We start from the raw sequence: 24,381 nt of genomic DNA, 5'->3' as shown, positions 1-24,381 counted from the left end.
AGCAGAGAGGAAACACAATATTCCTATGTTTATACTTTACACACACATAATAGCATTGCTGTTACAAATAACACATGAGCAAAGTCTTTCATATAAGTACTGTTGACCTATGATTGTAATCCTCTAATACCGTGATTCTCAAACTTTTGTACTGGTGACGCCTTTCACATAGCAAGCCTCTGAGTGCAACCTCCCTTATAAATTAAAAACACTTTTTTATACATTTAACACCATTATAAATGCTGGAGGCAAAGCGGGGTTTGGAGTGGAGGCTGATAGCTCGCAACCCGCTACATAATAATCTCACAACCCCCTGAGGGCTCCCAACCCCTAGTTTGAGAACCCCTGCCCTAATAGGTAGTTTCTTGCATGGGGAAACAAATATGTAATAATCTTCAATCTAATAGAGAAAGGTATAAAATGATACCATTGCTGGAAGTTGCAGCTAGACAAATTCAGACATTTTTGACAGTAAGAGTAATTAAGCATTGGAACAATTTTTCAAGAGTCATTGTGGATTCTCCATCACTGACTGTTTCTAAGTAAAGATTGGATGTTTTTCTAAAAGATCTGCTCTAGGAATTATTTTGGGGAAGTTCTGTGTTAAACAGGAGGTCAGATTAGATGTTCCCAATGATCCCTTCTGTCTTGGAATCTATGAATCTCTTAATATAACCAAGGAATATGCAAGAGACCTGTGGGTACTGAAATACAAAACATGCTTTCAAGCAAGTAAGATGTGCCATGCAATAGTCTTCTTATTTCAGTTACCCAATTTGCTTACTATTATTATATCAGTATTGTCACACAGTGTTCAGAAAGTTTCTGTATTTGATGACATAATGGCTAGCATGCATCTGTATCACTGTCTTTTTACTAAATGAAATACAGTAACTCCTCACTTAGCGAAACAACGTTAACTGTGAGGATGTTATTAGGTTGCTGACCTATTAGAGAACATACTCCTTTAAAGTCCTGCAATGTTCCCTTACAACGTTGTTTGGCTCCCCTTGCTCCGCTCACACAGCGCTCCTGCCGGGGAGCGGGGTTGCGGTGCGGGGGCTTGACCTGCTCCGCCTGCCCAGAATTCCAGCTGGGGAGTGGGCAAGCCCCCACACTGCTCCTTGGCAGGAGCCCTGGGCAAGTGGGTGGAATGGGACAAGCCCCCACACCCACTCCCCGGCAGGAGCCCCGGGCGGGCGGAACGGGGCAAGCCCCCGCATCCCCACACCCACTCCCCGGCAGGAGCCCTGGGCGGGCGGAACAGGGCAAGCTTCCACGCCCCGATCCTGCTATGTCCCTGCCTCAACCAAGCTTCACAATCCTCATTGGTGAGTACAGTATTAAATTGTTTGTTTAAAATTATTTATAACTTATACTGTATAGGTATATAATGTCTTTTGTCTGGCGAAAAAAATTTCCCTGGAACCTAACCCCTCCTATTTACATTAATTCTTATGGGGAAATTGGATTAGCTTAACATCCTTTCACTTAAAGTTGCATTCTTCAAGAACATAACTAACACATTAAGAGAGGAGTTACTGTATTTACTCCACTATGTGATCAGGTTATTGTCTAATGCAGAGGTGGGCAAACTACGGCCCACGGGCCACATCTGGCCAGCGGGACTGTCCTGCCTGGCCCCTGAGCTCCCAGCCCCCTTCCCCTCCCCGCTGTCCCCTGCAGCCACACCACTGCACGGGTAGCGCTCTGGCCTACCGCTCCTGTCGGGCACGCAGCAGCGTGGCTGGCTCCAGCATGGTAAGGGAGCAGGGGAGTTGGATAAGGGGCAGGGGATCCCGAGGGGCAGTCAGGGGACAGGGAGCAGGGGGCAGTTGGATGGGGTGGAAGTTCTGCGGGGGGGGGCAGTCAGGGGATGAGGAGCAGGGGGTGTGGATAGGGGTCGTGGCAGTCAGGGGATGGGGAGCAGGGAGGGGGTTGAATGGGGGTGAGGTCCCAGGGGGCAGTTAGGGGCGGGGGTCCTGTGGGGGGGCAGTCGGGGTTAAGGAGCAGGGGAAGTTGGATGGGTCGGAGGTACTGAGGGGGGCGGGAAGTGGGAGGGGGTGGATGGGGGCAGGGGCCAGGCTGTTTGGGGAGGCACAGTCTTCCCTACCCGGCCCTCCATACAGTAGTGCATCCCCGATGTGGCCCTTGGGCCAAAAAGTTCACTCACCCCGGTCTAATGTTTCTTCTACACTGGATATAAATCTTATCACTACTGCAACTCAGTTCAATTCCCTTGTGTGTATGCATTATGATACAGTCTTTAATTACAAGATCACATACTATTTTTGCACAGGACCCCTGCCTCATTCAGTGCACAGGATGGACCTACTCTAGGGATGAATCAGGGTTGTTAGTGAAGGAGGCTGCTGTCTGTAGGACCCCTCCTTCATTTGTTTCTGAAGTTGAATGTGTGTGGTGAATGAGGCAGGGGATTGCAAGAAGAGAAAGGACAGTCTCATGCTTAAGGCAGTTGAATGCTGCCCTGGAGAATCGGATTCTAATCCTACTTCTTCTGCCCCAGAGTTCCTGTGTAATGTTAAACCTAACAATTCACGTGTGGTCACTAATTGTATTTCCTAATTTTCTGGGTGCTTGATTTGAGACCCTGGGGCCTGATTTGCAAAAGTGCTGAGCACTCACCACTGCAGCTGAAGAACTGGGAACTGTGCTTTGAATATATAAAGTGCAATACAATGCTCCATATTCTGAAAAATCAAGTGTTAGGCATCTCAGATTGGATACCCGAAACTAGTAGATACTTTTGACTTTAATCTCTCTGTGCAACAGTTCTCCATCTATAAAGTGGGGTTAATGCCACACCCTAATCTTACAGGGTATTGTGAAAATAAATTAATTAATAATATTAATAAAGCACTCAGTTACTATAGTGAAGAGAACTAAAGAAAAGCCCATTAGGAAATTAATATGTCTTCAGAGCAGTGTATGAATAGTGTATAGTAACTAAGACATGGGGCCACACTTTGAAGAATGAGGAGAAAACAAAATATTGAATAACTGATCATTAAGAGAGCACCATCCATCCCATGCACTGAATGAAGCAGGGATCCCATGGAAAAAATAGCATGTAATAAAGACAGTATCATAATCCAATTTCCTAGGGTGCTGAAATAAGGTTACACAGGCAACCTGTATTCTGGTATTTCCTAATGTAAGTGTGCTTGACTTTGCAACTTTAATAATGTTCTTTTAACATAGGTTTTGTGTGTGTGTGTGTGTGTGTGATAAATATATCTAATTAAAAATGTCTCCCTCTTTGTATATGAAAGGCAGCTGGACTGGATGACCTCTAGCCTTTCTTATTGTGTACTGCTGTCTCTGAATTGTATGCTGAAATTATCTAAGTAGGGCCAAATCCAATCCTTTGTTATATATTGGAAATAACTGAGGTTGCAGGCATGTAACTGAGAGCAGAATTTAACTTGCAAAACAGAATTTCTCATTAAGGTAATTAAGAGAGACACCTTTATCTGATGGTAAAATGTGGCCCTTCAGGACTAAAAAAGAGACATGATGTATGGTATGAAGAGACATTAAAAAGAATGGCATTGTTTAGAGAGAAGATGGGTATGCGGGATATGGTAAAGTATATAAAATAATTAATGGTATAGAGAATATCATACTGTTAGATTATTAGATTAGGTGGTTAGTCTATATGTCCCCTGCAGTCCCTTCTAATCCTATGATTTTATACTTACCCATATAGTTACATTTTCTCATAGTAGAAGAACAAGGGGACAGTCAATAAAATTGAAAGTAAGCACATTTAAAACTAGTAAAAGGAAATATTTTTTTAAACACATAATTGACCTGTCTAACTCACTGCCACAAGATATCATTGGGGCCAAGAGCTTCGTACTGAAGGGTTTAGAAAAGGATTAGACATTTTTATGGATGAATACTCACAGTTACCTTAGATAAAATTGAAACATTGTTATATGAGATATAAGCCCCCATGCTTCCAGGCGTAAGCCAGACTCTGCCTACTTGGGGTTAGAAAGAAATTCCCCCTACAGACAGGCTATTTCTTAATTGTCCATTATAGGAATTTTTGTTCCCAACTCTAAAGTATTTATTGTTGTCCACTGTCAGACAGGGTATTTATTGGACTAGATGGACCACAGGTCTGAGCAGTATTATAATTCCTGTATAGAGAGGAAATGGAGCAAAGCTTTTTCTACTGTCGGTAAGGAATCCTTGCAATGTAGCTTCCTTTTATTGAATATTTATTATTCTCCTTAAAAAATATTCTATTGAGTAGCTGAGTAATTCATCCCATACTTCCTCTTTCATCTGTTCCAATATAACAGAAAACAGACATCACATGATTCAATCCACTTGAATGTTGCTCATTCCCTTAATGTAGCAAGTACTACAAACAAAGCCACTTTTCTCATACTAAAACTAGCAGCAACACCTTAGATTTGGACTTTATTTCTTAGTAATCTCATTTCTGTAACAGGCTTGCTTGTTCCCAGTCAAGCATGACAAATGTTTACTGTCCTACGCTTTTTGTTATAAATTGTTCTTTGCAAAAGTAGCTGAAATGGTTGCACAGTTGTGATTGACCAGTTAAAATTTTAAAGAGCTAACAGCTCTCTTCAAGGCTGACTGAAATGGATGTTCATCCCTGGTGGTTTCATTATCCTTCAAGCCCTGATTTAGCGCTTCCAAACGGATTAGCATTTTTACAGTATGGCAGTAATTTGCTTAGCGTTGGTGGTGGTGGTGTCTAGCAGCAGTTTCACTGTGGATTCAATCTTCTTTCTCTACTTAATTATTTCTACATATTGTGACGGGGCAAGGCCAGATGGCTATAGAAAAGTAGTGGGAGATAGATATATTAGCTCCAGGCTAAACAAATCCCTGGTACCAGGTTAAGTGAAATGGAAGTTGCTCCAGGTCAGTTAAGACACCTGGGGCCAATTAAGAACTTCCCAGAAGGCAGGGAGAATGCTAGATTGATTGGGACACCTGAAGCCAATCGGGGCTGGCTGAAACTAGTTAAAAGCCTCCCAGTTAGTCAGGTGCGGGTGCATGTCAGGAGCTGTGGGAGGAAGTTGCGCTGTTGGAGAGGCTGAGTAGTACACACCATATCAGGCACAAGGAAGGAGGCCCTGAGGTAAGGGTGAAGTGGAGCTTGAGGAATTGAGGGCTGCTGTGGGGGAAGTAGCCCAGGGAATTGTACATGTCATGTTTCTAAAAGGTCAGCTACCATAGCTGATACTATTGGGGTCCATGGCCTGGAGCCCGGAGTAGAGGGTGGGCCTGGGCTCCCCCGCCCCACCTTGCCCCCGATTAATCACTGAGATTGGGAGACAACAGAGACTGTGCAAGGAAGGATAACTTCTCCTCACCTCCCTTGCTGGCTTATGATGAAAATGGCTCAGTAGACTGTGACCCTTGTCTCTAGAGAAAGAAGGTTTACGTGGAGGGTCACAGTGAGCCTCTGAGGCTAGCAAAATCCTCCAGGAAACGCGGGACCCACGGAGGCTAGGACAGAGCTTTGTCACAATATACAAAATATATATATATATATATATATATATATATATATATATATAATTTTTTTTTTTAAGAAAATGTCCATCTCCAAAGTAACCTTGACATTTAACTGGTCTTGTTGGGCTTCCCCTCTTCTCAGCACCCCCACTAGCATTGTTGTCGGTGAAGGAACACTGTGACACAGTGCTAAACAAAAAGCTTTCGTAATGCCTTTTGATTGGTAACACATACAACCTGAATCATGGTCAGTATTTGACACTAGATGTCATACTAATTAAATGTTTGAGGCTATGGGAGAAAGAATGAAGTAGGTTGCCATTTAATGAGGTAAGAAGATTTTTGTTTAAAAGCGTGCTGGGTATTGAGAGTAGCTCTGTTGAAGTCACTGGAGTTGAACTGGTGTAAATGAGAAGAGAATCAGTCCCACTATGGTGTGAACAGCATAGCTGCATTGTGTCACAAAAAGAACCATTTTCTTTGCCCTTTTCCCCTCCCTCTCTAAAATGGTCATGTTTTTAATGAATCCACAATAGTGTACGCAGATGTTTTATTGCTTTATATTAGTGCATTACATAAGTTACATATTTGCTTCACTTATGATGTTGGACTGGTTGCATATCCTACCAAAGCCTATTCCCTAATTTATGGCATATGTGCACAACACACCACATAAGTTGTAAAAATCAGATGCCCATGTTTAAACTTACATATCCGTTAATATGCCATAATACAGTGAAAAAATATTTGGGTTTCTATTCTGCCACTGTTTAATTTGAATTATCAATTAATTGATATTAGAGAGCTGCATAAGGTGTCTCTTTACACATTGCTCATATTCAGTATTCTGCTATCTTGATTATTTTGTGCATATCTGTATTCCTCTTCCAGTTCTTTATCCTGCATAACAGTACACTGAAATATCAACCACCATAAACCTTTTCTTTGTGCTTCCTGATGTCTTTCTGTCATTTGGTATGACAAAATGAAATGTAGCTTGCTGATGTCACGGTATGCATGAGTGGTTTGTAGGTATGTGTAGTAATCAGTGTTACATAGCTTAAATTTCGTTATGTGTGGAACAGAAGTGGAAATGCCTGAGAAGATGTGAAACTGAAACACAGATGCTGTGAAAAGCTGTTCCTTTCCCTAAATATATTATTCCCTTCGTGCAGAAAAAGAAATAACATCAACTGCGAAGGCTGGATGTTATGCTCATACCTTGTGTGGTCATAAAAAAGACAACTTAATCTCTTTCTCTTTCATTACATACATTAGAGCTGATTGGGCATGATATGTTTAAGACTGAAATAACATGGATGTTAAAAACCGCTTTGGAAATAACACACAGATGATTAAGCTGCTGTAAAAAGAACACATTTTTTACAGTTCTTACATTATAAAGACATTTAATAAAGTTCATGCTTTGCAACCTAGTAGTGCTGAACAGATTTCAGGGGGCTGCAGCCATCTTCCCTTTCTTTGTTGCTACATGGAGCATGAAATATTTTTTTCTTATAACATGGAGTCGTGACATGGAAAAGGTTGAGAATCACTGATACAGTTTACAGCCCTTCATGTCAGTTAAGAACATAAGAACGGCCTTACTGAGTCAGACCAATGGTCCATTTAGCCCAATATCCTGTCTGTTAGGGGGCTTATTCCTTCACCCACTTACTTCCCTGGTCTTTCTCACATGAACAGAGAGCAACAATACCCGCAGTCCAAAGGTGCAAACAATTCGATGTTTATTGGGGTGAACTTCCAGCAAGCATGATTCCAGTTTCCTTCCTTAGTGTCCCCCTTCCCAGCTTTGACACCACAGAGCCTTACACCTGTGTCTCTGTTCCCATTCCTGCCCTTAGCCAAACATGATTCCAATTTCCCCACCCCCATTCCCTGTTCCCATTTCCCCACACACACTCCCACTCACTTCCTGATTGACTGCAGACTATATAGTAAAACTTGAGTTCTGCTTAGCTATACCTTAACCAATCATTTTCCTGAAATTTAACTAACCGATCCTAACATATTGTAACATGATTATGTAACCAATTATATCCCACCACCTTAATTAGTTTACACCCAGCAAAATTAATTATACAGCAGACAGAAACAATCACAGAACGAGACAGAGATTATACAGACAAACAATAGCAAAGTGGGAACTATAATGACAAAACAATACAGAAGTGAGGATTTCACATCCCAGCTATTGATAAGTGAGTTCTTGCCAGACAGGATGCTATCAAACTAAGTTTCCTTTTACATTTTCTAGGCACTTCCCTTTCTCTGGAGGTGATAGGCACTATCAGGACAGAATTGTATTCCTAACAGCCCAATAGCACCTTATTTCAATGTGACTAGTTTGGAATGTGAGGAGGTGACCGGTTGCTTCCCAGCTTATGGCTGCCTCTGGTGCTTAGCCAAAGGCCTTAGCCTAAGCACAGGGCCTCAGACTGTCACAGTAAGAGAAGGCCCTTACACCGGCAGACAGTGATTCTGATTCTTTCTTTTATATCTCTATAACTAGCCAAGTGATAACAATACATCTAAATTCTTAGAGTATAGGCCTTTACAGAGAGGCCTGAATATCTATATCCTAACATTGTCTTCCAACAGTGGCCAATACCAGGTGCTTCAGAGGGAATGAACAGAACAAATAATCATCAAGTGATCTATCCCCTGTCACCCATTCCGAACTTCTGGCAAACAGAGGCTAGCAGCACTTCAGAGCATGGTTTTGCATCCCTGCCCATCCTGGCGAAAAGCCAGTGATGGACCTATCCTCCATGAACCTATCCAGTTCTTTTTTGAACCCTGTTATAGGCTTGGCCTTCATAACATCCTCTAGCAAAGAGTTCCACAGGTTAACTGCATTTTATAAAGAAATACTTCCTTTTGTTTGTTTTAAATCTGCTGTCTATTAATTTCATTTGGTGACCTGTAGTTCTTGTGTTATGAGAAGGAGGAAACAACACTTCCTTATTTACTTTCTCCACACCATTCATGATTTTATAGAGCTCTTTCATGTCCCCTCTTAGGCCCCATCTACACTGGCAAGTTTCTGCGCAGTAAAGCAGCTTTCTGCTTTCTGTAACTCCTGAGGTGTACACACTGCCAAGCCACTTAGTGCGCAGTTTCTGTGCAGTTGTAGCTCTGTAAAAAAACGACCCCCACGAGAGGCGTAGAGCTTTCTGCGCCGGGGCTGCAGCGCTGCGGTGCCAGTGTAGACACAGTGGTGATTACAGCGCTGCGATTGGCCTCCAGGAGGTGTCCCACAATGCTTGTTCTCGCCTCTCTGGTCATCGGTTTGAACTCTACTGCCCTGCCCTCAGGTGACCAACCGTCATCCCCACCTCGTACATTCCTTTGCAAATTTGAAAGTCCCCTTCCTGTTTGCTCAGTGATGCATACAGTGGTCTCAGCGCACCTTTCCAGGTGGCCATGCCTGCTCCACGCACTAGGTGATCCCCCTCTTGAAGCAATGCTGAGCTGCTAGACCTCATCAGCATTTGGGGAGAGGAAGCTGTGCAGTCCCAGCTGCGCTCCAGCGATAGGAATTATGATACCTAAGGACAGATTTCACAATGCATGATAAAAAGGGACCAAGACCGGGACACCTTGTAGTGTGTGTTAAAAGTGAAGGAGCTGCGGAACGCCTACCACAAGGCGCAGGAGGCAGACCACTGCTCCGGTGCTGCGCCCACGAGCTGCTGGTTCTACGAAGAGCTGGACACAATACTCGGTGGCGAACCCACCTCCACTGCGAAGGCCCCTGTGGATACTTCTTTGGCTCATGTGCCAGTCGAGAGTGGACCAAGCAAAGGAAGAGGAAATCTTGGATGAAGATGGGGAGGGGGACCCAGAGGCAGAGGATAGCTCGGAGACCAGAGATGCATGCAGACAGGAGCTCTTTTCTACCCTGGAGGAACCTAGCCAGTCACAGCAATTGGATCTTGCTGAAGCACATACAGGAGAGGAGGCCCTTGGTAAGTGGATCTGATTTTGGGAATTGCTGAAGTGATTTGTTGGGAGCAGGAGGGTTGCAGAAATCAGGCTTGTCTCCTACCGCATGCCTAATCTGAGCGGCGGAACAGGCTGTTGATAGACTCCCTCACTTCACGGGAATCTCCCTCACCGATCTCCAGGATACTCATGGAGATACTGGGCAATCTGCTGCCGCAGATTCCTCGGCAGAGGTGCTTTGTTTCTTGCCCCATTAACGGTAACTCACAATTTTGGGGGGTCTTGTGGCTCATGTGTGTTTGCCTGGGGTCAGCCAGTTAGTGACAGGTGTGTGAGGACTGTCTGTATTTTAAAGCACTGAATCAGTGTTGTCTGTGTTGCAAACAATACAGCTTCTGTAAAATGTTGCATTTAAACTTCACAGAGATGACCCTGGGAGGCCGGCCTCCCTTATCGGCAGGAGAATGGCTGTGCAAAATTAGAAAGCGGCCACAAAGAACTAAGGTGAACTTTCTCTGTGAGGTTATGATGCACTCCGCCGCTGAGAAACAGGAATTGAAGGAGTGGCGGGACAGCGAGAAGAGGGACTGAAAGGAGAATGCGGCACACCAGAAAGAAGCCATCGAGTGGCTCTTAAATGTTATAGAGCGCCAAGTGGACACGCACCAGGCGATTCTAGTATACTAATAAAAAGTCACAAAACTCTTTCCCATGCCCCTCCCGCACACCGTCAACACACTGTAATCAACCTCCTGGCTCCACTCCCTACCCGCAGCGTTCCACTCCTCCCTCCTCACAGTCCAGCAGTGTGGGCTCCCACTATCCACTGCACTCAACACCCCTTCCTCTGGGTTTGGCCCTGCTGAAGTACAGCACCCACTGCATTGTACTCCAAGGAGAAAGTTGGGTATGATCCCTGGACATACACAAATCTGTAGCCATCTTGGGACCCCTCCTCCTCTTGATACCTTCCCTTCCCCCATCCCCCTCCCTGCTGATGAATTTTTTCGTTTGACTCTCTCCTCGGGTTGTTGTCTTTTAATAAAGAATTGTTTGTTTGAAAGCAATCTTTATTCTATTAAGTGAAAGCAAAAAGAGCACTGCAAAGCAATATACAATTATATTAAGGCCCCCTCTTGCAGCATGTGCACCAATCACCTCCTAGCATTACAAGCACTGCAGTCCCAAGCATAGTAACAAATATTAGGGGTTTTCAGCCTCAAATTGTTGCCTCAAGGCATCCCTGATCCTTATGTTCCCACACTGTACCCTTCTGATAGCCCTGGTCTCTGGCTGTTCAAACACAGCCTCCAGGTGCTGAGCCTCTGTGGTCCAGCCCTGAGTGAAGCTTTCGCCCTTCCCTTCACAAATATTATGGAGCATAGAGCACGCAGCTATAAACATAGGAATATTGTCATCAGCCATGTCCAGCTGAACATACAGGCATTGCCAGCGGGCTTTTAAACGGACAAATGCACACTCCACAGTCATTCTGCACTTGCTCAGCCTGTTTTTGAACCGCTTCTTGCTGCTGTCAAGTTGCCGTGTGTACGGTTTCATAAGCCACAGCATTAAGCGGTAGGCAGGGTCTCCAAGGATCACAATGGGCATTTCGACTTTTCCCTATGGTGATCTTCTGGTCTGGGAAGAAAGTCCCCTGCTTGCAGCTTCTTGAACAGGCCAGTGTTCCGAAACATGCATGCGTCATACACCTTTCTGGACCAGCCTGCGTTAATGTCCGTGAAACGTCTACGGTGATCCACAAATGCATGGAGAACCATTGAGAAATACCCCTTGCAATTAATGTACTTGGTGTCTATGTGGTCTAGTGCCAGAATTGGAATGTACGTGCCATCTGTTGCCCCTCCATAGTTAGGGAAGCCCATTTGTGTAAAGCCATCCACAATATCACGCACGTTGCCCAGAGTCACGGTCTTTCGGAGCAGGATGCGATTAATGGCCCTGCACACTTCCGTCAACACGAGTCCAACGGTTGACTTTCCCACTCCAAACTGGTTAGCGACCGATCAGTATCAGTCTGTAGTAGCCAGCTTCCACAGTGCAATCGCCACGTGCTTCTCCAACGACAGGGCAGCTTTCATTCTCGTGTCCTTGCACCGCAGGGCTGGGGCAAGCTCATCACACAGTCCCATGAATGTTGCTTTCCTCATGCAATAGTTCTGCAGCCACTGCTCATCATCCCAGATGTGCATCATGATGTGATCTCACCACTCAGTGCTTGTTTCCTGAGCCCAAAAGCAGCGTTCCACTGTGGTCAGCACCTCCGTGAAAGCCACAAGCAATCTTATGTCATAGCTACTACGTGTGGTGAGATCAACATCACGCTCCTCTTGACTTTGTAGTTTAAGGAATAACTCCCCTGCCACTCATGACGTGTTGGTCAGAGTGAGCAGCATACTGGTCAGCAGTTCGGGATCCATTCCTACAGCTTGAAAGAAGTGGAGCATGCAGTACACAAACTGTTGAAAGACGGTGCCAAATGCGGACGGAAGCTCAGGGATTGCTGGAATGCGAAACAATGCGTCACTGGGCATTGGGACTGGACCCAGGATGCCCCGCAACCCCTTCCACCTTCCCACAAGTCTTAGCGGCAAAAGAGAAAAAGGTGCTCTGTGGGATAGCTGCCCAGAGTGCACCACTCCAAATAGCACTGCAAGTGCCACAAGTGTGAACACCCTATTGTGCAGGCAACTTTCAAAGTGACCACACAACAGTGGTTTTCCTTCTGCGCTCTCTGAGTGGCATTGTAACTGCCAGTGCTGTAACTTTGCCAGTGTAGACGTGCCCTAAGGCTTCTCTTTTCCAAGCTGAAAAGTTCCAGTCTTATCAATCTGTCCTCATATGGAAGCTGTTCCAGACCTCAGTAATTTTTGTGGCCCTTTTCTTTACCTTTTCCAACGTCAGTGTGTCTTTTTTGAGATGGGACAACCAGATCTGCATGCAGTATTCAAGATGTGGGCCTACCATAGAGGCAATATAATATTTTCTGTTTTATTATCTGTCCCTTTCCTAATGATTCTCAGCATTCTGTTAGCTTTTTTGACTGCCGCTGCACATTGAGTGGGTGTTTTCAGAGAACTATCCCCAATGACTCCAAGACCTCTATCTTGAGTGGTAACAGCTAATTTAGACCCTATCATTTTATATGTATAGTTAGGATTATGTTTTCCAATGTGCATTACTTTGCATTTATCAACACTGAATTTCCTCTGCCATTTTGTTGCTGTGTTATAAAAACATATACATATAAATACCTTTTGGAATTTGAACATACATGGGGCCTGAATCTGATCTCACTTACTGTTTTAAATGGACTTACTCCTGATTTACATAATGGTGTAACTGTGATCAGAATCTAGCCCAGGTGTGTGTCCTTGGAGAGCTTTAAAAACACAGAGGGCAGTTTTGACCTGCACCCTAAAATCCATGGGGAACTAGTAGCGTTGAGGGTGAGCATGCTGTGATGCCATGTATTTCTAGATATGAACTGGGGGCAGCACTGTTCTGCATGTGCTGTCTTATTCTGTGATTGAGGTTGTTATGAGCACATCAGGCCATGCTCAACTCCCTCTGCTGGCTCCCAGCCAGTTTCAGATGCCAGTTTTAGGCCTTGGACCTAATCTTTGACATATTAAATCATAAAGATCAGAATTCAACATATGAATCTCTGCAACAGTTGCACTCCTCTGCAGAGCTTAATTTGTAATGAAAGAGATGCTGGGGCTCAAGCAATTTTTTTATAATTGACACAGCAAGCCCAGAGGTGCCTGGGTTCTGAACTGCCAAGCCCAGAAGTGTCGGGGCTCAGCCCTGGCAAGCCCTGGCACAAATTAAGCACTACTCCTCTGGGACCATGAAGATCATAAAGCCCATGATGAAGAGTCAGAGTTGTGGACAAAGTGTTCCTGATTTAGGGGATCTGACTTTGGTACAAATTTCCAGAGGTGATCGTCAAATGCGGAGCTGACTGTCTTTAGGATTTGTTGCAAAACCTTCCTCTTTGAAAAAGCCTTTCCACCGTAGCAAGAATGACAGTGACAACATTCTACACAAACACCTTCTCCCACTAATCAAAACTCTCTAACCTTGTAACAAACAAGTCAACCAACAAAAAAACAAAACAAGAAAAAGTACCCCAAGCAGAGTTTTTCTCCAAAATGACAGGGGTACTGAAAGATTCTCCTCTCACCCAAGAGAAGCTCCTTTGTCTTTGAGACAGTTAGGTGAAGGAAGTGGAGACAAAGCCACAAATTTAATTAGGAAAGAGATGGAGAGAGGGTGGACAGAAAAGAGTCACTAATTTTGTGAGAAGATACTGTATTTGTAATATCTGCGTAAATATGACACCACTTTGTAAAACAAAATCAGTAAGTCTTCATCTCTAAAACATAGAACCACTGAGAACCCTCCCATTTCCATGTTGTTAAAGTAACAAATAATTTTTCATTTGAATGTCTGTCACTCTCACATTCTAAAACAATTTGTATTTCCACAATGTTTGTGCATTTCCTCATTCATGTACATCCTCAACAATGATGACATGCCCCAGCTGCACTACTCTGAGCTAATCAGCTTCTTGTGTTATAATCAAAGGTGCTTAGCTCAGAGCTTAGTTCAGCAAAACTGCATCCAGTTTCCCTGAATTATTGGCTCACAGTTCTGTGGTGCATGAAAGCTAGATGTATAGTTCTGCAAATGCTGAATTCTCATATGTAAATATCAACACAGCAACAAAGATATACATGCTCGTTCTCTTGAAGGTGTGAGCATAGCTGAAAAGCTACAAGCATATTTTTCAGGTCAGCATTTCAGAATGTAAGAATAACAAAACGTCATTTTTATGTAAGGAAACTGGAAAATAAACCTAAATAAAACCCGGCACACCCTTCCTATGTGCAGTTAAGATTTTTAAAAATTATGTATTGATTTATCTGCAATATTTTGTCACAATCTCAAAAAAAGATTAATTCAATTTTATGACTCAGTAGAAAAAAAAGTAATTGAAATTTCTTTTGGATTTCCCTTTTGTAAAAATATAAATAATAGAAATGCTAACAAATGCAACGTATAGAGTATCTAGCTATATTAGTTTACAAGCACAAATTAACAATTACATAAACAAGTCCCAGAAAGTTGGTCAATAAAAATAATGAATCATGAATTTACTAATGCTAATAATATTTTCATTGAACCAATTAAAATGCACAGCAGGCTAGGGAAAGATAAAGTAGAACTCCACTCTGCAATAACTCTGTTCACTCACAGTTTTATTGCAGGTAGTCTAACTAACCATGCAGTTTGACATACAACTACAGTTTGTGAGATAGGAAAAAAGAGGCAAAGATTACTTCAACCATCTTGTTGTGACAAATGAAAATTCTAAGCTGTGAAGTCTCGTTGTTTCGATGTAAAATGCAAGAGTCCCATGTAGACTAAACTATAAAATAGTAAATCATTTATTGCACATAGTCAGCACAATCTGCTGGTCTGTTCTGTAAGAGATTCTGTTCTTTGGAAAAAGAACAGGAGTACTTGTGGCACCTTAGAGACTAACAAATTTATTTGAGCATAAGCTTTCATGAGCTACGATGAAGTGAGCTGTAGCTCATGAAAGCTTATGCTCAAATAAATTTGTTAGTCTCTAAGGTGCCACAAGTACTCCTGTTCTTTTTGCGGATACAGACTAACACGGCTGCTACTCTGAAACCTGTACTTTGGAACTTTGTGTTTTCCCCCAGATACTCTGCTGTTCTTGCATGTGATCTCTCAAATGTGCTGCTTCAGAATGTGGAGTTATTTTATGTAATTTTATGGTCCCCAGGCGATACTTATTGAATTCATAGAGCATCTCATGAGTAATCCGTCTGGTGATCACAGAATCATGCAGCAAAACTTCCCTCCTCTCCACCTTCAATCAAAATGGTTTGTTGCATCTCTCTCTAATTGGATACCCCAGATGTATATAAATACTGTACTGTACTCTAGCTAATGATGAACTGTTCTGCAGCAATCAAAATAACTCCGGGAAGACTCATTTTTTAATTTATAAAATGCATGCTGTTCCCAATCTTAGGGAGTATGGACAATATTTAATAAACACCTACAGTTGTGTTTGTTTTAGATTTCTAGAAATGTCTTTGATTTGTTTTCTATATTGATTTTTCACATCACAGCTTATTAACTCATGACAACTTAGCTGATGGCAGAGAAGCATAAGTGTGCAGAAGTATCATTAATACCTCCTTATACATACTTAGGCTCCAAATCCGCAGGGTATATGCAAAGGATTTTCAGAAGCTCTCAGCATTGTCCTAACCCTGGTCCCGTTGACTCCAGTAGGAGCAGAGTTTGGCAAACACTGCATGCTTTTGAAAGAACAACCTTTACCTAAGCCTGCCTTGAGGTTGTAAATAGTCCCATTGACTTCAATGGGACCGCCTACCAAATACCTTCCTAAATGGTAGTGTAATGCTTGTTTTTCTGCCATCTAATCCAACCAGAGCTTCTCCTATCCAAAGGTCAAATGTCCAGGTAACATGCACAATGAAAGCTGGTTAGTATTGTTGGGGACACTGGGGCATGGCCACTAGGTAACTCGAGGGGATAAAAGACCACGAGTGTCAATGAAGCCCCCTCACACTAGGCCCAAGTGTCCTTGGCCCCCCCTCCCGCCTGGAGGCACTCGCAGCAGCTATACGTACTAGGCCCAAGTGTCCCTGGACCCCCCCGCTTGGAGGCACTCGCAGCAGTTATGCTGAGGATTTGCAACAATATGTTGCAGAGTCAGACTGCCTGAAACTAAACAAGGCCAAACAGGGCAAATATAAAAAAAACAATGCTAAATAAAGCAGCTTTATGTATAGTTTAACAAATAATACAAAAAACAAGGAAACTAGCTGGTAACTGGATTGGCTGGCTATATGGATACTTAGGGCAGCTTGCTATTAAATAAAAAGAAAAGGAGTACTTGTGGCACCTTAGAGACTAACCAATTTATTTGAGCATAAGCTTTCGTGAGCTACAGCTCACTTCATCGGATACATACTGTGGAAACTGCAGAAGACATTATATACACAGAGACCATGAAACAATACCTCCTCCCACCCCACTGTCCTGCTGGTAATAGCTTATCTAAAGTGATCACTCTCCTTACAATGTGTATGATAATCAAGTTGGGCCATTTCCAGCACAAATCCAGGTTTTCTCACCCTCCACCCCCCCCACACACAACCTCACTCTCCTGCTGGTAATAGCCCATCCAAAGTGACCACTCTCCTTACAATGTGTATGAAAATCAAGGTGGGCCATTTCCAGCACAAATCCAGGTTTTCTCACCCCTCCCCCCTTTTTTTTTTTCCAAAAACCACACACACAAACTCACTCTCCTGCTGGTAATAGCTTATCCAAAGTGACCACTCTCCTTACAATGTGTATGAAAATCAAGGTGGGCCATTTCCAGCACAAATCCAGGTTTTCTCACCCCCCACCACCATACACACACAAACTCACTCTCCTGCTGGTAATAGTTCATCCAAAGTGACCACTCTCCCTACAATGTGCATGATGTCTTCTGCAGTTTCCACAGTATGCGTCCGATGAAGTGAGCTCTAGCTCACGAAAGCTTATGCTCAAATAAATTGGTTAGTCTCTAAGGTGCCACAAGTACTCCTTTTCTTTTTGCGAATACAGACTAACACGGCTGTTACTCTGAAACTTGCTATTAAATAAGTATGCTAAAAAGAAAATGTATAAAAGCCTGTGTAACTTCCTGCTCTGTGTGCAGGATTTGAGATTCTATTCTCCCTGTACCTTTTTGCAGCTGCAAATAAACATTTCTGCTTCTCCACCCCGTTGTGATTATTGGGTGACGCACACCAGGTAACGAACCCCGCTGTTGTTTTGCCTCTCAGCACTGGGTGCCGGCAACAGCATTATGGGGGAAGATGATTTGAAGGTTAAAATTAGAGCCACAAGATAACCCAGGAGAGTGGGATGATTGATTGTTTAGATAGCAAAGGTTCATAAGGGAAAGCCCTGCATCTGTGTTCAGAGCCTAGTCCTGTAAGGTCCTGAGCATCCTCAACTCTCCTTTGTATCACCTCTCAGGGCTTTTAGGGAAAGTGTTGCTAAAATGCCAATCCAAGTAACACACTTGACAACAAATCTGATAGCCCCAAAAATGTTGGGGAAAAAAGATGAATTGCATTCTTTGAGGGTGTCAGAAGGCAGGTGGGCAAGGGAGACCCAGTGGATACAGTGTACTTGGACTTTCAGAAAGCCTTTGACAAGGTCCCACACCAAAAGCTCTTAAACAAAGTAAGCAATCAAGGGTTAAGAGGAAAGTATATGGTTAAAAGATAGGAAACAAAGGGTAGGAATAAATGGATAGTTTTCACAGTGGAGAGAGGTAAATAGCAGGGTCCCCCCAGGATCTATACTGGCACCTGTGCCATTCAACATATTCATTAATGATCTGGAAAAGGGGGTAAACAGTGAGGTGGGAAAGTTTACAGACGATACTAAATTGCTCAAGATAGTTAAGTCCAAAATTGACTGCAAAGAGTTACAGAGGAATCTCCCAAAAGTGGGTGACGGGCAACAAAATGGCAGATAAACTTCAATGTTGATAAGTGCAAAGTAATGCACACTGGAAAAAATAATCCCAATGATACATACAAAATGATGGGGTATAAATTAAGTGTTTTCCCTCAAAAAGGAGATCTTTGAGTCACTGTGGATAGTTTGATGAAAACATCTGCTCAGAGTGCAGCAGCAGTCAAAAAAGCCAACAATGTTAGGAACCATAAAGAACAGGATAGATAATAAGACAGAAAATATCGTAATGCCACTGTGTAAATCTTTGATATGGTCACACCTTGAATAATGCATGCAGTTTTGGTCACCTCATCTCAGAAAGATAATTAGAATTGGAAAAGGTACAGAAAGGGCCAACAAAAATGATTGGGGTATGGTACAGCTTCCATACAAGGAGAGATTAAAAAGATGGGGACTTTTCAATGCAGAAAAGAGATGACTAAGGGGGGATATAATAGAGGTCTATAAAATCATGACTGGTGTGGAGAAAGTGAATAATGAAGTGTTATTTACCCCTTCACATAACTCAAGAACCAGGGGTCAACCAATGAAATTAATAGGCAGCAAGTTTAAAACAAGCACAAGGAAGTACTTCTTCACACAACGAACAGTCAATCTGTGGAACTCATTGCCAGGGGATATAGTAAAGGCCAAGACTATTAACAGAGTTCAAGAAAGAACTGGATAAGTTCCTGGCGGATGGGTCTGTCAATGGGTATTAGCCAAGATGGTTAGGGATACAACCCCATGCACCAGGTGTCCCTAAACCTCTGATAGCCAGAAACTGGGACTGGATGACAGCGGATATATCACTCAATAACTGTCCTGTTCTGTTCATTCCACTTGCCACTGTCGGAAGACAGGATACTGGGCTAGATGGACCATTGGTCTGACCCAGTATGGCCATCCATTCTTATGAAACATCTGAATTCCACTTAAGTTCCAGCCCTGGGAGGCACAGAGCACCCTCAATTCCCGTATCAATTTATCAGAGCTGAAGGCACTCAGTACTTTGAAAGATTGGGCACTACATTTACCTCTCTCTCTCTCTCTCGCTCTCACAGTAACAAGATTTACAATGATCTATATCCTGTATCATTTGTATTGTATTTCAGTTTCATCATTTCTGCTCAATTAACAAACAGGACACGAGTTTGAAATGTGTTAATATAACTAGTGAGTAAATGAAGGTCTAGCTGGCTTTTCTGACCTAGAAAATAAGTTAAGCAGATGTAGTAGGCTTCATATTTTGTGATTTTCACCTATTTTTTAATTAATGTATTTACTAAGATTAAATATTATGACTTGTTAGTAGTAATAAGAGTGTTTCCAAATCACAGACACATGCATAATTGCATCTAAACAGGTCATGGATTAACTGCAGTAAAGGAAAAAGCAGGGGCCACTCTAAGAATTCATAATGCGAGTTCAACATCTTCAGAAGGAGCACAACCTGCCACAACTGAGAGTGAAACACCAGGGATCATCAGTAAGTAGCTTATTAGTCCAAGTTGAACGGAACTTTCTGACAAATTGTCAAATGTATACAATTTAGGAAATACAAAGATTTTGGTGACAGAATCCAGTTCATTGTGATTTGTTGAAGATAACACAGTGTTGAAGATGCATTGTGCCTGGCTCTTTTTCATTTTATTAGATTCCAACGATGTCCCAGACCAGAGCTCTGTTGGGGCTTCACCCTCTTCTCCTTCATCTGGATCTCGTGGGATGCTGTCAACAATCACTAATGCTGTACAGAACACAGTGAGTAACTCAAATGTGTCTTGTCTTCTCAAGTTCTCCTTCATGCCCTCTAATTGCAAGTCATATTTGAAGACGAGGGTTTGGGAGTTGTGTGACTGAAAAACAGTGTTTGAACCACAGATCTACAATGACACTTTTATGCAAAAATAATTAGCTCAATATAAAATGTCAGGTATATCAAAGAAAGTAACCAATTTAGGCTACACCTACACTGCGAGCTAGGGGTGTGATTCCCAGCTTGCCTGCACATACTCATGCTAGCTCGATGAGAGCTAGTGCACCTATAAACAATAACGTAGCTGTAGTAGCACGGGCAGTAACAGCAGAGGCTCAGCTTAGCAATGCTGAGACGTACCCATGAAGTTCAGGTGAGTTTGTATTCAGCCTGGTTTTGAACCATGCCACTGCATCTTGCTGCCCATGCTACTATGGCTCCACTACTGTTTATACTCGCGCTGGCTCTCATTGAGCTAGCACGAGTACGTGTATGTGAGCTGGGAATCACATAGCTAGCTCAAAGTGTAGACATGGCCTTTGAGTGAACATTTGGGACTAGACTTAGTTTTAAAAAAATTCTGGCAGCTGCACTGTGTATGTCTATGCAAAGCCTTGGGAGTCATGTGGAGGTGTGGTGCTCTCATGTGATTTTTATTAAAATCAAGTCCTTCGTGATTAACTTTGAGAGGAGGGTTTCTGATATTTTCCTGGCAGATAAAACAAAACAATCCTACATTTGCTTGGTTCAAGACTTTTACTAAATGATTCCTTTTCTTCTCTACCCTGGCCTCTCCCTCTTTGCCTGGTCTCACATCTCTAACTGTCTCTTTGACACTGCTCTCTGGATATCTTGGTGCCATCTCAAACTCAACATGGCAAAATTTGAGCTATCTATTCATCTTTCCTCCCTTATCCATTATTACTATTGTCCTCTCCATATTCCTTGTCATCCAGGCTCAAAACCTAAGCATTGCATTTCACTCTCTTCTTCCCTCTCCTCCCCTGTATCCCTGCTTTTGCCTAATCCTGTTGCTTCTTCCATTTTACCATCTCCAGTGTCCATCCACATCTTGCCTTGTTCCTTTCAGTGTGTATACAATGTTACCACTACAGTCATTTTCCTTTGAACTCTTTTGCATGGTGCTCTAACATGGGGTTGCAGAAAATTGCAGGCAGCATCTAGGAAGCATAGGTGGCAGGGTTTCCCTTGTGAAAAACTGGTGAGGGTGATGTTCCATTACAATGACTGTCCAGCTCATTCGAAGCATAGCTTTGCTCTAATGTCAAGGATTCTGGGAACATGGAAAGACTGCCATTGACCACTCCTTGAGGGCTGCAATGAGAGTCACAGAGTCAGTGAGGTTGTAGCTACCCACGATTTGCTGGTGGTGAGTTTGGGTGAGACTGCCTGAGCTCTGTGGGGAGGCCAGTCTGGATGTGGGAGAATTAGGAGGGTGAGCTGGAAAGTGAGAGCTGTCCACGTGGGTGGTGAAGGCCATCATATCAAGGTAACAAATGGTATCAAGAAGAAAAAGAGGAGTTCAGGTTCCTCATGGTAATGTAGTGACTCCTGCCTATGGTTGAAGAAAGTTTCCTTCAGTGTTCTAATCGGAGAACAAAGGCAGTCTTGACTGCTGAGACCTCTGTAAAGTTTTCCATGTTCAGCTCCTCATTTGAGAAGCTGCCAAACATAGAGTCTAGGCTAAAGACAGAATAGTTAGCCAGTGTAGGTTCTTCTTCCATGTAGCTGAACCAATGAGAGAGGTGAATAAAGCTGATGAGAGGACAGAGGATCAATGGTTTCATTTGAGAGAATCTCCCATGTAGCAGTTCTTTGCAGCTGTCAAATGAAAAAAAAAAAAATCAGTTCCATGAGTGAGGTGAGCTCCTCTCATAAGGGTCCTTAACTTCAAAGGAACCTTTTGTACCTAAGATTTGCACTGACCCACTGCATGCCATTTACAGGAAAAGATGAGTCATACATGTATACAAAGCAAATATGGCTTTATTCTCTGATTAGTATTATTTAATTTATTAAGAGAATTGCTATTGGACATATTTCTTATTGACTTCAAGCTATGAAATGTCATTCAAAATAAGTTAATTATAAAGCCTTTGTATAGTACTTTTTCTCCAGGAACATGGATTCAAAGCAAAGTGAGATGATTGATGAAGTCATAAATCCTATTATTAGTACGGGTGGAGAAACTTTAATAAATTAAAAATTCAAAGTCCGCATCAGCAGTATCAATGTTTTTTACAATTTCTTATTAACTTAAAGTGTAAAGAAAATAACCACACTGCATTGTTTTATGTACAGGGAAAAAGTGTTTTGACTGGTGGTCTAGATGCTTTGGAATTTATCGGCAAGAAAACCATGAATGTCCTGGCAGAAAGTGATCCTGGATTTAAGAGAACCAAAATACTGATGGAAAGAACAGTTTCCTTATCTCAGGTTAGACTGCTTCAAACCTGTTTTGTTAGTGCAGTTGCAGATTACTGAGCCAGAATTTCATTCACATCAGTGGTAGGGTTAATTTAGGATAGTTAAATCTATGCAAATAAAAATTATGCATTGTGTCAGCTCCGCTTTGTTCTCTGCAGGACTGCAAAGTAACGTATTTTGTAAAATCAGCACTTGCATATAAGCAAGGATGTGCAATTACCGATTTTCATAAGATACTGTGTCAGGTGATAAACACTGTACTCTGGATAAGTGATCAAATGTTTTCATGATAGTTATAAATCTTGCATTCACACCAATGCATACATAGTTGTAGTGGTTTCCTGGGGAATGAGTAATAGTGAAATGTAACATTCATTTTATTGGGAAAAAAATTAAAGCAGTAAAAAATTATTACTTTTATGCTTTTAAATTAATGCTGTCATCTAGGGAAACAGGATACTCAACAGCAATGCACCATGCCCTCACTATATGAGTCAAAGACACATGACTTGTGTCTTCAAAGATTCAGAGACCTTGTAACAGTATAATCTGAATATAATCATTGCAAGTGCCAGTTACTTTAGCTCTCCAGGTACAGATATTCAGTAACTGCTTACTACTTTTGCTAGCTGCAATAGAATTTCATCAATAAACAGTGTTTGTGTGTGTGTGTATTAATAAACACAGATAGACCTAGGTAGCATAAAATCTCTAGTGTATGTAGTAAGGTTAAGGGAAATCCTATAGCAGTAGACATTAAAAGGAAGCCTTTATATTACCACAGTATTTTCCTTTTTGTAGAATGTAATATTGCAGTGAGATATTTTTCTCTCAGTAAAATGTTTCATTTTTAACATCTACCACTTTAAGCAGAAACAGAATGATACTGTTAGAGCAGATCAAAAGCAAACTAATTCGTACTAAGCAAATTACATAATTATACACTTTACCTGTATCTACTTAAGCAGTGCTCCAAATGGCCATTACTGTTAAACAAGAAATATGTATAGCCATAAAATACTACAGCCCCAGTACTGCAGTTGAAGTTTCTAAGTGGATCTGATTGCAAGATCACAGCTTAGTTTTGGGTAATGTGTTTCTTGTAAAGCATTCCAAGGCACTTCACAATCTAATATTGCAACTCTGGTAATAAAGGGGACTCTCTCAAGTAGTGTAGACTCAATATTTGATCTGACTGAAAATTTATGATCTGAAGAAAGTCATCTAAATTGTAAGAACCAGTTTTTCAAACACTGGACTACAGCTGCGTCTGCAAAAAATAAACATCTACATGAAACCAGCTAATTGCATGAGCAGGTATATGTTAATACATTCAGTTAAGTGATGGCATGTCCATCCTATTCTGGACTGCACTTAAGCAGATACTTAAAGTTAAGCATGTGCTTAAGTGTGGTCCTGAACTGGGGCCTAAATAGGCAAGGGAGAAAGGAAGTGTTAAATGGAGGTTATAAGAGGTGGGAAAATGTGGCAGAGAAAGGTAAAGTGATTGCCTAGGTTCACACGGAAAGTTGTAGAATAACTGAACCCAGTTCTCCTGAGTCCCAGTCCACTGCTTCCTTTTAATGTAATTTGTGCATGCAAAATTTAGGTATGAAGAATTGTGTATGCAGTATTGAAAATGGGGCTCATTTGAAAATCCGACCCAATATACTTCATACGTCTAATGAATACTTGAATGCCATGTCATACCAAATTGAAATAGGAAATAGTGCAAACGTGGTAGAGCTAGACATTTCATTCTTGTGCAGAGGAACAGGAGAAGGCCAAAGTGCCACATAAGCGTTAAATGTCAAAATAGGCTTAAGTGGTAGATAGGCTTTGGATAGGTTGAAATTTAACTCATAAATACAGTGAAAAATGTGTACAAGAGGCCATTTCTCCTTACGCAACCTTCTGTATTAAGAGAGTACTCCATAATATCTCCAAATGTATGGAGTACAGTTCTGCTCCTCTTTTATTACAAAAGCCTACCTTCATTAAGCAAATGATTTTTGTGGGTCCAAAGGTCATTTACAGCAGGTTTCACTATATATTGAAAATAC

The 24,381-nt window shown here is 42.2% G+C and overlaps 1 protein-coding gene across 3 annotated transcripts in view; it reads left to right on the top strand.

The window, feature by feature from the left end:
* Nucleotides 1-24,381, top strand: part of FAM114A1 (family with sequence similarity 114 member A1) — a 67,763-nt gene that overhangs the window by 12,421 nt on the left and 30,961 nt on the right. For all 3 annotated transcript variants that reach the window (XM_077814605.1, XM_077814606.1, XM_077814604.1), the window contains exons 4-6: nucleotides 19,478-19,600; nucleotides 19,769-19,875; nucleotides 22,193-22,327. In XM_077814605.1, the coding sequence (XP_077670731.1) occupies nucleotides 19,478-19,600; nucleotides 19,769-19,875; nucleotides 22,193-22,327 (365 nt within the window). The remainder of the gene's footprint in view (nucleotides 1-19,477; nucleotides 19,601-19,768; nucleotides 19,876-22,192; nucleotides 22,328-24,381) is intronic.

This window comes from Eretmochelys imbricata, chromosome 4 (assembly GCF_965152235.1).
Source record: "Eretmochelys imbricata isolate rEreImb1 chromosome 4, rEreImb1.hap1, whole genome shotgun sequence".
NCBI lineage: Eukaryota > Metazoa > Chordata > Testudines > Cheloniidae > Eretmochelys > Eretmochelys imbricata.
The sequence above is the reverse complement of the archived record's forward strand: the minus strand, read 5'-3'. Positions and strand labels throughout refer to the sequence as shown.